At 35.0% G+C, this 13,638-nt stretch overlaps 6 protein-coding genes across 6 annotated transcripts; 3 read left to right on the forward strand and 3 right to left on the reverse strand.

Moving 5' to 3' along the window:
• Positions 1-32: 32 nt before the first annotated feature.
• On the forward strand, positions 33-4,097 carry ADE6 (phosphoribosylformylglycinamidine synthase; the record flags this gene model as incomplete). The annotated part of the gene is made up of 1 exon (XM_019182762.1): positions 33-4,097. Exon 1 carries the CDS (start codon positions 63-65, stop codon positions 4,095-4,097), a length of 4,035 nt encoding a protein of 1,344 aa, XP_019038396.1. The 5' UTR covers positions 33-62.
• Positions 4,098-4,603: 506 nt separating this feature from the next.
• Positions 4,604-6,535, reverse strand: UGP1 (UTP glucose-1-phosphate uridylyltransferase; the record flags this gene model as incomplete). Its single annotated transcript, XM_019182018.1, has 2 exons — positions 4,604-6,061; positions 6,488-6,535. 2 exons carry the CDS (start codon positions 6,533-6,535, stop codon positions 4,604-4,606), a joined length of 1,506 nt encoding a protein of 501 aa, XP_019038397.1.
• Positions 6,536-7,132: 597 nt separating this feature from the next.
• Positions 7,133-7,405, forward strand: TIM10 (protein transporter TIM10; the record flags this gene model as incomplete). The annotated part of the gene is made up of 1 exon (XM_019185788.1): positions 7,133-7,405. The coding sequence occupies one exon, from the start codon at positions 7,133-7,135 to the stop codon at positions 7,403-7,405; it is 273 nt and encodes a 90-aa protein (XP_019038398.1).
• Positions 7,406-7,551: 146 nt separating this feature from the next.
• On the reverse strand, positions 7,552-8,304 carry CYT2 (cytochrome c1 heme lyase CYT2; the record flags this gene model as incomplete). The annotated part of the gene is made up of 1 exon (XM_019185789.1): positions 7,552-8,304. The coding sequence occupies one exon, from the start codon at positions 8,302-8,304 to the stop codon at positions 7,552-7,554; it is 753 nt and encodes a 250-aa protein (XP_019038399.1).
• Positions 8,305-8,550: 246 nt separating this feature from the next.
• On the reverse strand, positions 8,551-10,394 carry WICANDRAFT_69563 (uncharacterized protein; the record flags this gene model as incomplete). Its single annotated transcript, XM_019184171.1, has 2 exons — positions 8,551-8,819; positions 10,133-10,394. The coding sequence occupies 2 exons, from the start codon at positions 10,392-10,394 to the stop codon at positions 8,659-8,661; spliced, it is 423 nt and encodes a 140-aa protein (XP_019038400.1). The 3' UTR covers positions 8,551-8,658.
• Positions 10,395-11,602: 1,208 nt separating this feature from the next.
• WICANDRAFT_84823 (alpha-mannosyltransferase) lies at positions 11,603-13,276 on the forward strand (the record flags this gene model as incomplete). The annotated part of the gene is made up of 2 exons (XM_019185790.1): positions 11,603-11,628; positions 11,704-13,276. The coding sequence occupies 2 exons, from the start codon at positions 11,603-11,605 to the stop codon at positions 13,274-13,276; spliced, it is 1,599 nt and encodes a 532-aa protein (XP_019038401.1).
• Positions 13,277-13,638: the final 362 nt, after the last annotated feature.

Below are 13,638 nucleotides of genomic sequence, written 5' to 3' on the forward strand. Positions count from 1 at the left end.
TCTGTTCAATAGTACTAACTGGCTGCCCTTAGCTACTAGCTCTAACATATCTACTCTTCGCAATGTCCTTGCTGATTCTAGCTGGTCCTCAGGCATTGTCTCCTTTCAGAGTGGCCACTTTGACTAATGACATCAACACTGCCGTCAACTCGTCAGTCGTCACTTCAATCCGTTCTGCCTACATCCATTATGTCTCATTGAAAGACGGTTCAGATCTATCTAAAGATTCAAAGAAATCTCAACTATTGGAAACTTTGTTGAAGTATGATCAACCTTTAGATTTGGAGGATGCTTTGACTCAACAATTGGTCAAGATCTCAACCACTGAAGAAACTTTACAACCTGAAGATGAGGATTCATATGTCATTAGAATCCTTCCAAGACCAGGTACTATCTCTCCATGGTCATCAAAAGCTACCAATATTTCAAATGTCTGTGGTCTTGATGACGACGTTGATAGAATTGAAAGAGGTTTAGCCCTTTTGGTTAAAGTTCGTCGTGGGTTCCCATTGAAAAATTACATTCTTGATGGTAGTTCATTAACTTCAGTTTATGACAGAATGACTCAATCTTTATATATTGAAAAAGCACCAGTTAATGATGATTTATTTGCTCATCATAAACCAAAACCACTAGTTGAAGTTGATCTATCTCAAAAACCAAGAGAAAAATTGGAAACTGCAAACAAAATCTTGGGTTTAGCTTTAGATCAAGGTGAAATTGATTATTTAGTCAATGCTTTTGTTAATCAAATTGGTAGAAACCCAACTGATGTTGAATTATTCATGTTTGCTCAAGTTAATTCTGAACATTGTCGTCATAAAATCTTCAATGCTGACTGGGAAATTGATGGTGAAAAAAAACCTTTAAGTTTGTTCAAAATGATTAGAAACACTGAAGAAAGAAACCCACAATACACTGTCAGTGCTTATAGTGATAATGCTGCCGTCTTTGAAGGTCCAGATGCTTATTTATATACCCCAAACCCAAAAACTAAAGTTTGGACTTCTAAAAAGGAAAGAGTTCATACTTTAGTTAAAGTGGAAACTCATAATCACCCAACTGCTGTTTCTCCATTCGCTGGTGCTGCTACCGGTTCAGGTGGTGAAATTAGAGATGAAGGTGCAGTTGGTAGAGGTTCAAAATCTAAATGTGGTCTTTCAGGGTTTTCTGTTTCAGATCTTTTAATTCCAGAATATGAACAACCATGGGAATTGAAAGATATTGGTAAACCAAACCATATTGCTTCTCCATTAGATATTATGATCGAAGCTCCAATCGGTTCTGCCGCTTTCAACAACGAATTTGGTCGTCCATGTATCAATGGTTATTTCAGAACCTTAACTACATCCGTCACTAATGCTGAAGACAAAGAAGAAATTAGAGGTTTCCATAAACCAATCATGATTGCTGGTGGTATGGGTGCTATTAGACCTCAATTAGCTTTGAAAAATTATAAAATCACCCCAGGTGCTGCCTTGATCGTTTTAGGTGGTCAATCAATGTTAATTGGTTTAGGTGGTGGTGCTGCTTCATCGGTTGCATCTGGTGAAGGTTCTGCTGATTTAGATTTTGCCTCTGTGCAAAGAGGTAACCCAGAAATGCAACGTCGTGCTCAACAAGTTATTGATGTTTGTGTTGCTCTAGGTGCTAATAACCCAATCCAATCTATTCATGATGTTGGTGCAGGTGGGTTATCAAATGCCTTACCAGAATTAGTCCACGATAATGGTCTTGGTGCTAAATTCGAATTAAGAGATATCTTAAGTTTGGAACCAGGTATGTCACCAATGGAAATTTGGTGTAATGAATCTCAAGAACGTTACGTAATGGCTGTTGCTCAACAAGATTTAGATTTCTTTAAAGAAATTTGTGAAAGAGAAAGAGCTCCATATGCAGTTGTTGGTCATGCTACATCTGAAGAACGTTTAATCTTGACTGATAAATTATTGAAAACTACTCCGATTGATTTGGAAATGTCAATATTGTTTGGTAAACCACCAAAAATGTCAAGAACTGCTAAAACTGCACCATTAAAATTAACTCCAGTTGAATTAAAAGATGTTAAAGTTGAAGATGCATTAGATAGAGTCTTACATTTACCAGCTGTTGGTTCCAAATCATTCTTGATCACTATCGGTGATCGTACAGTTACTGGGTTAATTGACCGTGATCAATTAGTTGGTCCATGGCAAGTTCCAGTTGCAGATGTTGGTGTTACTGCTACTTCTTTAGGTGAAACTATTGTTAGTACTGGTGAAGCTTTAGCTATGGGTGAAAAACCAACCTTGGCTTTAATCTCTGCAGCTGCTTCTGCTAAATTATCAGTTGCTGAATCATTAATTAACTTGTTCGCTGCTGATATCAAGTCATTAGATGCTGTTAAATTATCTGCTAATTGGATGTCTCCAGCATCACACCCAGGTGAAGGTTCTAAATTATATGAAGCTGTTCAAGCTATTGGTTTAGAATTATGTCCAGAATTGGGAGTTTCCATTCCAGTTGGTAAAGATTCCATGTCAATGAAGATGAAATGGGATAACAAAGAAGTTACAGCTCCATTATCATTAGTTATCACTGCATTCGGTCCAGTTGGTAACACTTCTAAAACTTGGACCCCACAATTAATCAAGACTGAAGAATCAACAGTTTTAGTTTTGGTTGATTTAGCTGCAAAGGTCTTAAAATCATTAGGTGGTTCTGCATTAGCACAAGTTTATAATCAAGTTGGTGATTCATCACCAAATGTTCATGATGCTAGTATCTTGAAATCATTTTTGAATGGTATTACTGCTTTACATCAAACTGATTTAGTTTTAAGTTATCATGATAGATCAGATGGTGGTTTGATTGTCACTTTATTAGAAATGGCATTCGCTGGTAGATCCGGTTTAAATGTTGATTTAACTAATGAATCTGAAGATGCTTTGACCAGTTTGTTCAATGAAGAATTAGGTGCTGTTTTCCAAGTTTCTAAATCAAGATATGAAGAATTCTTGTCAGTGTTGAAAGAAGCTGGTATTCCACCAGATTTAGTTTCAATTGTTGGTGAACCAGTTTTCAACAAGGAACAATCAATCAAGGTCACTTATAACGGTGAAGAAGTTATCAATTCAACAAGAGCTACATTACAACAAGCTTGGGCTGAAACTTCATACAAGATTCAAAGATTGAGAGATAATCCAAAATCTGCAGATCAAGAATATCAATCAATTCAAGATAATCAAGATCCAGGTCTTTCATACAAATTAACATTTAATCCAACAGATGATTTACAAATCTCATCATTAACTGAAAAACCAAAAGTTGCCATCTTGAGAGAACAAGGTGTTAATGGTCAACAAGAAATGGCTTGGTCATTTGAACAAGCAGGTTTCACTGCGGTTGATGTTCATATGACTGATATCATTACAGGTCGTGTTACTTTAGATGACTTTGTGGGGTTCGCAGCATGTGGTGGGTTCTCATATGGTGATGTTTTAGGTGCAGCTTCAGGTTGGGCTAAATCTGTTTTGTACAATGAAAGGGCTAGAAATGAATTTTATAAATTTTTCAACGAAAGGGATGATACATTTGCGTTTGGTGCTTGTAATGGTTGTCAATTTTTATCAAGAATTGCTGAATTGATTCCAGGTACAGAAAACTGGCCAACTTTTGAAAAAAATTTATCAGAACAATATGAAGCAAGAGTTACAATGGTTGAAATTGTGGAAAATTCAGATGTTACACCAAGTGTTTTCTTGAATGGTATGAAAGGTTCAAAATTCCCAATTGCTGTTGCACATGGTGAAGGTTATGCATCTTTCAAATCTAGTGAATCATTAGATAAGATGCATAGTGAAGGTTTAGTTTCTGTTAGATTTGTTGATAACTATGGTAATACTACTGAAAAATATCCATTCAATCCAAATGGTTCACCAAATGGTGTTACAGGTGTTAGAACTCCAAATGGTAGAGTTTTAGCAATGATGCCACATCCTGAAAGAGTTGTTAGAAAAGAAGCTAATTCTTGGTATCCAGTTAAAGAATCTGAACTATGGGAGAATTATGGTCCATGGGTTAGATTATTCCGTAGTGCCAGAAAATGGGTTAATTAGATTGGGGATTTGTTGTATATTAAATTTTTTGTCATAGTGAAGAAAAACTTTTTCAAAACAAAAAACAAAAAAAAAAGAATGATTTTAACAATGTTTGAAGTGTTTTTAATGAATAGATATTAATTATTATTAGATTTGGAAAATGTAGAACGGGTATGAACTTTGTGGGTTGGTTGTACCGGCAAAATACAAGCTGGTCCATAGCTAAGCCAAGTGTATGCAAAAGATCATTTTTAAAACCTAAACTCAAACTTAATCTCACGAGAACAATAGAAAAATACAAATCTCGAAAATTGTCAATAATAAATTAATCATAAGCCTACATTTTATAATCATGTCTAATAAATTCTTATTTTAAATGTCATACAATGTTTTTTTAAAGACCACAAAAAAAAAAGATTCAAAGAGATGAATGGTGTGCAATTAATTAAGCAAAGACAAAAGGGTAGATTTGAAACAAACAATGACTGGAGAAGATGAAACACAAAGAATAAATAAAGTTTTCTCTAATGTTCCAAGATTGTCAAGTTACCAGTAATGACAACATTTTCCAAGACAGAACCATTTGGAATATCAATTCTTTGACCTTCAGAACAAACAATGATAACAGTACCTTTTAAGACAACACCTTTACCTAAAGTAACATTACCAGTGATTGTTAAATGATCTAATTCCAAGATTTTTGGAATATGAGAGATTCTTTGATTAAAACCTGAAACTTTTTTGAAATGAGAACCTAATTTAATTAAAGGATTAGCACCAAATCTTGAAGGGTCTAAAACTAAAGCACCATGTTCTAAGTAGAATAAATCTGATTTCACTAATAGTAAATCTGAGCAAGTTTTAACAGGTAAGAATCTTGATCTTGGAACAACAACACCATGAGCACCGTTAAAATGTCTAATAGCAGCACCGACAGCAGTTTCTAATTGTAAGACATTAACTTCTTGACCACTTTTGTTGGTGATTGATTTAGCATTTGGAATGATTTCAACTTGGATTGAGTTAGCTTCGATTAATCTTTTAACAGCTTTCAAGTTAATCCACAAGTTATTTGTGTTGAAATTTTTGAATTTCTTGATAGATTTGAATTCTTCAACGTGTTCTTTTGGAACTTGAGCAATTTCTAATAATCTAACTTGACCATTGTAATTGATTAATGTACCACCTTTAACATCGGCTCTAGTTTTATCAGTTAATTCCATAATGTATTCAGCACCAGTATCAATCATATGGTTTAAAATTTTCAAATCCACAGTAGCACCCAAGTTATCACCATTGGAAACAAACAAGATTTCTTTACCTTGTTCAATTAAAGCATCTAATTCACCAGAAGAATGTAAAGATTCGAATAAATCACCATGACCTGGAGGGTACCAAGCATTGATATCATCATCATAACTAGTTGGGACAGGTAATAAAGAATCTCTCAAGACTCTTGGATATCTTGATTGGTTAAAAGTTCTGATTCTTATTCTGTGACCACCATATTTTCTAATGATTTGATGAGTATCTTCATCGGTGTTGAAAGAGTTCATTAATAATAATGGGACATCAGAATCATGTTTTCTATTCAAATGTTCAATTTGACGAACAGCTAAATCCAAAAAAGTGTTACCATCTCTAACTTCGATAACTGATTTTGGACCAACACAACCCATTGAAGTACCTAACCCACCGTTTAATTTCAAAACAGCTAATTTTGATAAATTGTCAGCACTTTCTGGTAAGGCAATTTTTTTATAGTCAACAACTTCATCTTGGTTTGGAGATCTGATTTTGTCCCAATCCAAAGTACTACCAGCAGCTTTATCAGTCAAGTATCTTCTGAATAAAGCAAAGAAAGAATCCATTTCATTTTCAAATTTAGTTTGGAGTTCCTTGTCTTGAACAGTGTCAGCCAATTTGTTTAAAGCATTACGCATTTGACTAGCAGCAACAGAGGTGGTTGTGCTTTCGAAAGCCTATAGGCATGTTAGTATTGATGTAACTTTGTGGTGAGTGTGTGCTGTCTGGTTGTGTGCTTTTTCTGAAATTGTTGGAGAATGGAATTCTGTCTCCCCTTGGAATTGTTGAGATGTTTGTTCTCGAAGAATCGCGATGAAATCACAAACAAGCTCATCTCGACAAAAAAAAACTGGCCAAAAACGAGAAAAAACAAGCAATGAAGTGGAAAAGTGATGGAAATATTGGTTTTGGGATGTTGGATGTAATATTGTAGGTTGAATTGAGCAGTTTTTGCTTTGGATCTCTGTGTTTTTTTCAGATTTAATTGCCTCTGGAATTTGCCTTTGACAGGGAGCGCTTAAGATGAGATCAGATCCAATAAGATCAGATGAAAGCATCACAGCCAGCAGCATCAGGGTTCTTTTTAAAGTGAGTGTACTTACGAATGAGGACTGGGTCTTAGCGTGTCTCTTTGATTGGGTGGTAGCCATGGTTTAGTTCTTAGTTAGTTGTTGTTAATTAAATGAACTGAATCTCAAAATTCAACGTGTTTTTGGTTTTTTGAATTGCTGAAACAAAAACAAAAAGACGTAGACCGGAAGTGGGAGTGGGTGGTGGTCGGAATAGAAGTAGAGTAGAATAATAGGAAGAAGAGAATGATAATAGGAATAGTTATTGGTATTGATTATTAGTTATCATTTATTTACTAATGATCTCTATTTATACTCTCCCTCCCAAGTCTCCTGATCCCTCAAATGCACTCCTGCTAATTACCAAAGCCTTACGGGTACTAAACATTCTTAGCTAACTCCACCATTATACACTCAATCTTAACACAAATTACACCATTACAACCACAATCTCACCCAAATTACAACTATCTTACTTTCAATATATCAACTCTCTCCTTTCCCACCCAAAACTCCTCCTAAAACCCTCCCAATTTCCCATACTTCTCCCAGTTCCTGGCCCTACCGCTTTTCTTCCAATTTTTTTTTCATCATCTTCTTCATCGAAATAAAATCAATCAAATTGCTTTCACTTATCAAATCCAAGTCAATTTCACTCAATACACTACTTATATAACAATGTCTTTCCTAGGATTCGGTGGTGCCCCAGCTCAACCTTCAGATGCTAAAATCCAAGCTGCAGAAGCAGAACTAGACTTGGTCACTGATATGTTTAACAGATTAGTTGATAATTGTCATGCTAAATGTATTCAAAAAAGTTATAGTGAAGCTGATGTTAATAAAAACGAATCATTATGTATTGATAGATGTGTTTCAAAATATTTCGAAGTTAATGTTAAAGTTGGTGAAAATTTACAAAAAATTGGTGCTAGTGGTGCTTTTGGTAGATAAGAGATTATGATTTGATGAAGAAGAAAGAAGATGGATGAACCCCTTTTTGTACATATATACTCATTTATAAATGTGAAACCTCCCTACAAGCCTGTAAAACTCATTATATTACTTTTTCCTATATACATGGGAATATCTCTCTATCTCTAAAATCCAAAAAATTTGAAAACTCTCATCTTTACACCTTCAAAACTATTCAATTTTGGTCTAACATCTAAATAAAAACTAGCCATATTTGGATTCAATGGACTTGGTTTACCTGCATAAAAATCAATAACATAATCAACTTCTTTACCACATCTACTTATTGTCCAATCATGTCTATCAAAAGGTTTTTGATACCCCAACATCAATTTCCATCTTGCCTTTGGTGTTAATTTTTTACTATCACCTTTAAAACTACTTAACTGCACACCACCACATTTTTCTGCACCTTGACCTTCTTCCCATTTTAATATATGATACCATGCTCTTTCATTAACTGCATTATGTATAGGAACAACAGTCTCCATATCCTGTGCACTTGGATCCCAATTCTTACGTTTCATAGCTTCGAAAAACTGTTTTTGCGAAGGATATATCCAATTAGCATTTGCTCCTGTTCTTGGAATTGATGAAATTTCTCGTTCAGTTGGTAATTTAACATCACTTGTATACATAGGTTGATCAGGTATGGAATCTGATGAATGTTCAACTTCTATGGGAATGTTTGAACCATCTATTTTCCCCTTCCCTCCAAATTCTAACCATTTACCTCTAGCTTCATGATCAACTGGGCATTTATCAGCATTATTTGAATCTGATGGGATTGGATGTGGTGCACTGCCTCCGTTTTGTTTTAGCCAAACTTCTCGAGCACTATGATCAACTGGACATTTCGGTTGTTCTTCTCCACTCATCTCCTTGAATTAATATCAACTCTTTCAACTTTTATCGTATTCTTCACCTTTACTAATGTTTTATGTTTTCTTTCTACAAAAAAAAATCTATGGATTTTTAGGATCGGTTCGGACACTTGCGGTCGAGCATCCAATTGACGCAAAGTTGAACATAAGCTAAAGAAAAGTTTTATAAGAAGGTGTAATTTCTATTTCTTTATACGTTCAAATGTCTTTATCTATCAGCTGCTTTCGGATATGCTACTCAAATCGTTGGTGTTAGGCTTTGCTTACACTGGATTAGTCCATGCTTTCTTACTTCAAAATATCATCAAGAGCACTGAGTTGGATTTTGTCTTCAACATCACAGAATTTCTAGAATGTGCTAGCATTAACAGAACTGATCTCAAAATCTGGATAGATTGATCTGGTGAATATATCATAACCCCAACGAACAACTTCGTCAATTATGATTTTGATAGATGATTGTGTGGATAAGCAAGGAATTGGGGACGTTGTTTCAGTTAGTGATGGTACTTATGTTGTTGATTGGGAGGAAGCAAACATTGAACAAGAACAAGAAAGGCTCAGCTGGACAGGTAAACGGTTTTATGTTGACCCAGAATCCCCAAATCACGAAAAGAGATTAAACTGTTCTTCAGTGGTTATTTATGATGTCTTTTCTTTTCAAATCAGGTGCCTACAATCGTTTAAATTTTAGTACTTTATGATATTTTTAACAATACCAACTTTTTTTAATTGGCGTTTGATATATCAATATAACGTTATATTAAACCGGTACGTGATATTAATGATGCTCAAATCTTTTACATAAATTCAAGCTGTGCAAAGATATCATGGTATAACCTTTCAGACTTCCACTAGAATCTAGTACACTTCAATGGTCAAATCTAAACAATATATAAATTTAGTATACAGCTGGCCATCATATATATCAATATTTTAATAGATTTATGGATCCTAAAATCCATGGTGGATTTGTGCTTTTGAAAAAAAAAAAAACTGAAAAAAACTGAAAAAAGCGATACATGCCCATTAATTCCCATCACTAGTTGGACTTTCCATTTACGTACAGCTGTTTCCAATCGAACCTTGCATTGGGATATTGCCAACCGATGCTTTGAAAGGGTGTGGTTTAAAGTTTGATACCATGATTTTATCGGCCAATTGTCTACTTCGGGTTACTTTATCAGATCATGATATAGAATCATTACTAATACTTATATTGATTATACATTTACTTATACTTATATTATATACATCCAATCTATTACACGTTCACTTTATACTGCAGCTGTCACTTGTAGGGCTTAGTTGTGACTCGTGAGATCTCTTCGTCAAAAGCTAAAAAGGTCTGACAATTTCTCCTCTGTTGTGTATATAGATGGAAATACCCGATGTTCCATTAATATACATATGATGTTACAATTAGTGGATTCTTGATTCTTCCTACATATAGTAAATGTGAAATGTTGAGTATTGATGAATTGTGCAGAAGTATTGAATAGTTGTGGTTATGTAACACCTGACAGGGTACTACAGATGGCCCGTTGAAAATGGCAGACTGTACCTCAGGCAAAGCCGCACCTAAGCCAAAACAGAGAACGATTGAGTGGCATTTAAATTGATTGATACACATTGAAAACTTATTATTAAAACAGCTACAGATAAATTGTGAAGATCGCGACTTCGTATAATAATTTAAATATGTGTGATTATATATTTCATAAGAAAAGAAAACGTTATAAAAAAACCTGAGGCTAATATAACACTTGAAATATTTGCCTAAACTGAGATGTCATTGATTAACAGTTGTAGTTAAATTCACCACCTTGGGCACATTGACAGACGAAAGGACCACCATTTTTAGACCAGCAGCCTTTAGGATTATGGCATTGACCTTTACCTGGGACACATGGACCACCATTACCAACACAACTGGTACATCTTTTTTCAATACGGCCTGAGTCACCAGATGTATACTCAGTCTTCCAAACGATTTCATCATCAACAATAACACCATCAGTGGAAGCGTACACAAATGAGCTAAGTAATAGCATTGAGGCACCGACAAGATTGATAAACTTCATTTTTTTAACTGTAGATTTTGTTTGGTACTTGATATAATTATTCTTAATGACTAGTTATAATTAATATAATAATTATGAGGAAATAAAAAAACCATCCATGATATTACAATTGAGGAGGATAAAAGGTCTCTTATATACAATTTCTCCCCGTTAATGACGATGATATTGTTGACCGATCTTGAGTGAATAAAGAACCTATTGTAGTCATGTTCTCCTTCAAATGTCCATTTCTTCTGTGCCGGCCTGATTTACCCCATGCTAATCAGTTCAGCATCTCTGGCTTTAAACATTGAAAATACCGATCCATGGATACTTAGAGTACCCTCATTTGCCAAAATTTAACCTTATTACCCTTTGCACTTTGCACGCCTCAAATATCATATGAACAGCACTTGCAGCTTGCAGCTAGGAGATATTGCTTTAGAGAATTAAGAGGTGTCATACACTTCAGGCGTCAAACATCTGAAACACTTTGAAAGAAAATACTATCATGCTCAAACAAGAGTTCGCTGATGCTATCTGGAAGTAGAGTGGCACATCATATGGGAAAGTTGGGTTTCCATGCAATATAGGCCCATGTGTACTGGTATAAATTTGCTTTTGGAAACAATCGGTAAATACAATATGGAACCATTGGTTGGAAAAGCAAATATACCATACAGAAGCGTCCAGACTCCATATATGGGTTTGGACTACCATACTAAAGCGCTATCACATGTACTGACCAACTTTATCTGGAAGGCTCTTCCATCTGTATGACAATTACCATCATATAACTATTCTCTTACAATCGTTGGTTGTTGTTCAAGCTTGACACCACTCAAAACCTGGCCACATCAAATGGACCTTCTCGAAAATATGCACCCCTAAAAAGATACGCTAGTGTCTTGGATTGACAGCATACCTGAGGTCTGGACTCTGCAGAGTGTAGCCTAGTACAAGTTTGGGTATGGATAGCAGCAGCACTTTTTGAGGTGTATGTGTAATATCTTTTAGGTACGGTGCTGCATGCAAAGGCCTTTAGCGGAATGTCAAAGTCGAAAATGCTTGTTTTCTAAAACTATGCGGTTATAAGCCCCTACGCCTCAACAATTGGAAACGAATTTAACCCCGATGGTTCCAATATTTGGGATCTGGAGACTTGGGAATGAGAATCCAGGTTTCTTTCTCCAACGAGAACAACTGCACTAGGGAGGGAGCACCAGATCATGGCTCGAATCAAGCATAACTCCAAGTATATTGTCGTTATCACGGCTGGGTTGTCTCTCATATATTGTTTGTATCTGCTGATTTCCAATAAACATTCCAGCTCAGATTTGTTAGCTGGTTCACTCAAAACTGATTTGTGCTCTAATTACTTTGAATCGCTGTATTCAGAAAACAAAAACTGGAAAATCAAAGAGTTCTCCAAAAGAAAGTCACTCTTTGGAGGGAAGAATGCAGTTATCAAATCGATTCAACATCTAAGAATCTATAATCAATGCTTCATCAATTCTCCATCATCTAAAAATAACTCAGCCCATATAGATCTTAAAGACATTGAAAAAAAGCTTTATCCAAGTTTTACCAGAGAATCACCAATATTCACAAGATGGGATGGAACTATTTACGATGGTGTCTTCCCTCAGATCAGTGCTGATTCTACACAAGTTGAAAGTTTTGACCGATTTGACCCCGATTCAAACTCCACATCGTTTTGGAGTCATTTGGTTGATGCTATGCATAGGAAAGGAATAGTGGTTAGTTTTAGTGAAGGCGGTGTTAATGAATTGAAAGGATTACTTTTATGTCTAAGAGTCTTGCAAAACACACTACCCATTCAGCTTGTTCATAAAGGTGATGTTTCTCAAGATTCAATGGCAGATCTTGTAAGAATAGGAAGAGATCTGGAGTTGATCGACTCAGTCCAGCAAGATATTTGGTTTGTTAACACAGAGAGGTGCTTAGTTGAAGGTTCTGGTGATCAATTTTCAAGGTTTTCCAATAAATGGATAGCTTCTTTATTCAATTCATTTGAAGAGATGATTTTAATGGATTCAGATGTTGTCCCTTTTATAAATCCTTCTGAATTTTTCCAAACTAAAGAATACATTAAATCTGGAGCTCTATTCTATAGGGATCGTGCTGCCAACGAGTACATTAACAGTGGTCATGTTGAATTTTATAAAAAATTATTACCAGGGTTGAAAGATCATATGGATTTTGAAATTCCTCTAGTTGGTAATCAAACCATGGAGAATGATTTTTTTAAACATCATTATAAACAGTTGATGGAGAGTGGAGCCGTTGTTATGAATAGAAAGGCACGTTTGCCTGGGTTATTAATCTCAACAAGTATGCAGTTATGGGAAGAGACGAGTGAGCCACTTTACGGTGATAAAGAATTATGGTGGTTAGGTCAATCAATCTCAGGTAATGAAAATTATGCATTCAATAAAAATTATGCTGGTGCAATAGGGATTGTGGAAAGTGAAGGTGATGATAAGAATGTCGTATGTTCTACTAAACTTGCTCATTTCAATGATGATTTTAAATTGATGTGGATAAATGGTGGATTACAAAATTGTAAGAAATCAACATGGAAAATAGATTACCAAAAGAATGCAAAACTTCGGAAGAATTGGAAATCTGTTGAAGATTTAGAAAAATGGTATAAATCACCTTTAGAAATTGACGGTGCCATAATTCCCGTACATAATAACGTTCCATTATTACAAAGGATCTTTGGAGATCCAATCGGGTTTCAAAAATGTCCTAGGCTGGGTTGTATTGGGTATTATTGGTGTGCTCATGATCATAATGGAGCTACACTTGTTCAATTTGATGATGATCAAAAGAAATGGATTAAATCAATTGTCAACCTTTGGAATGCAAATATATGATGTGATACTCATTAGTTCGATTATGTAAAAAATATAAGGTTGGTTGATAGTTGTCATTGAAAGGTTAGATTTTACGTAGTTGTTCCAGCTATAATCTTCAGGAAAAGCATTAGGAATATCTTGGTGATTTTCACATATTTACAATTGCTAAAACTATAAGTACAATGACCTTTTTAGTTCATTATTACCTGTTTTTATTCTAGTGATTTTTCTAAATCTGGCTAATTAAAATTAGATATAGCTGACGTCTAAGGCGTCTCCACTACTGATTTATATACATTTAAATATTTTAGCATTAATTTAGAGATACACATTAGCTGTCGAGTACTTTTTTAATGTATCTGATGTGTATTTTTTTTTTT

The sequence above is a fragment of the Wickerhamomyces anomalus genome (genome assembly GCF_001661255.1).
Source record: "Wickerhamomyces anomalus NRRL Y-366-8 unplaced genomic scaffold WICANscaffold_4, whole genome shotgun sequence".
In the NCBI taxonomy this organism is placed as follows: domain Eukaryota; kingdom Fungi; phylum Ascomycota; class Saccharomycetes; order Phaffomycetales; family Wickerhamomycetaceae; genus Hansenula; species Hansenula anomala.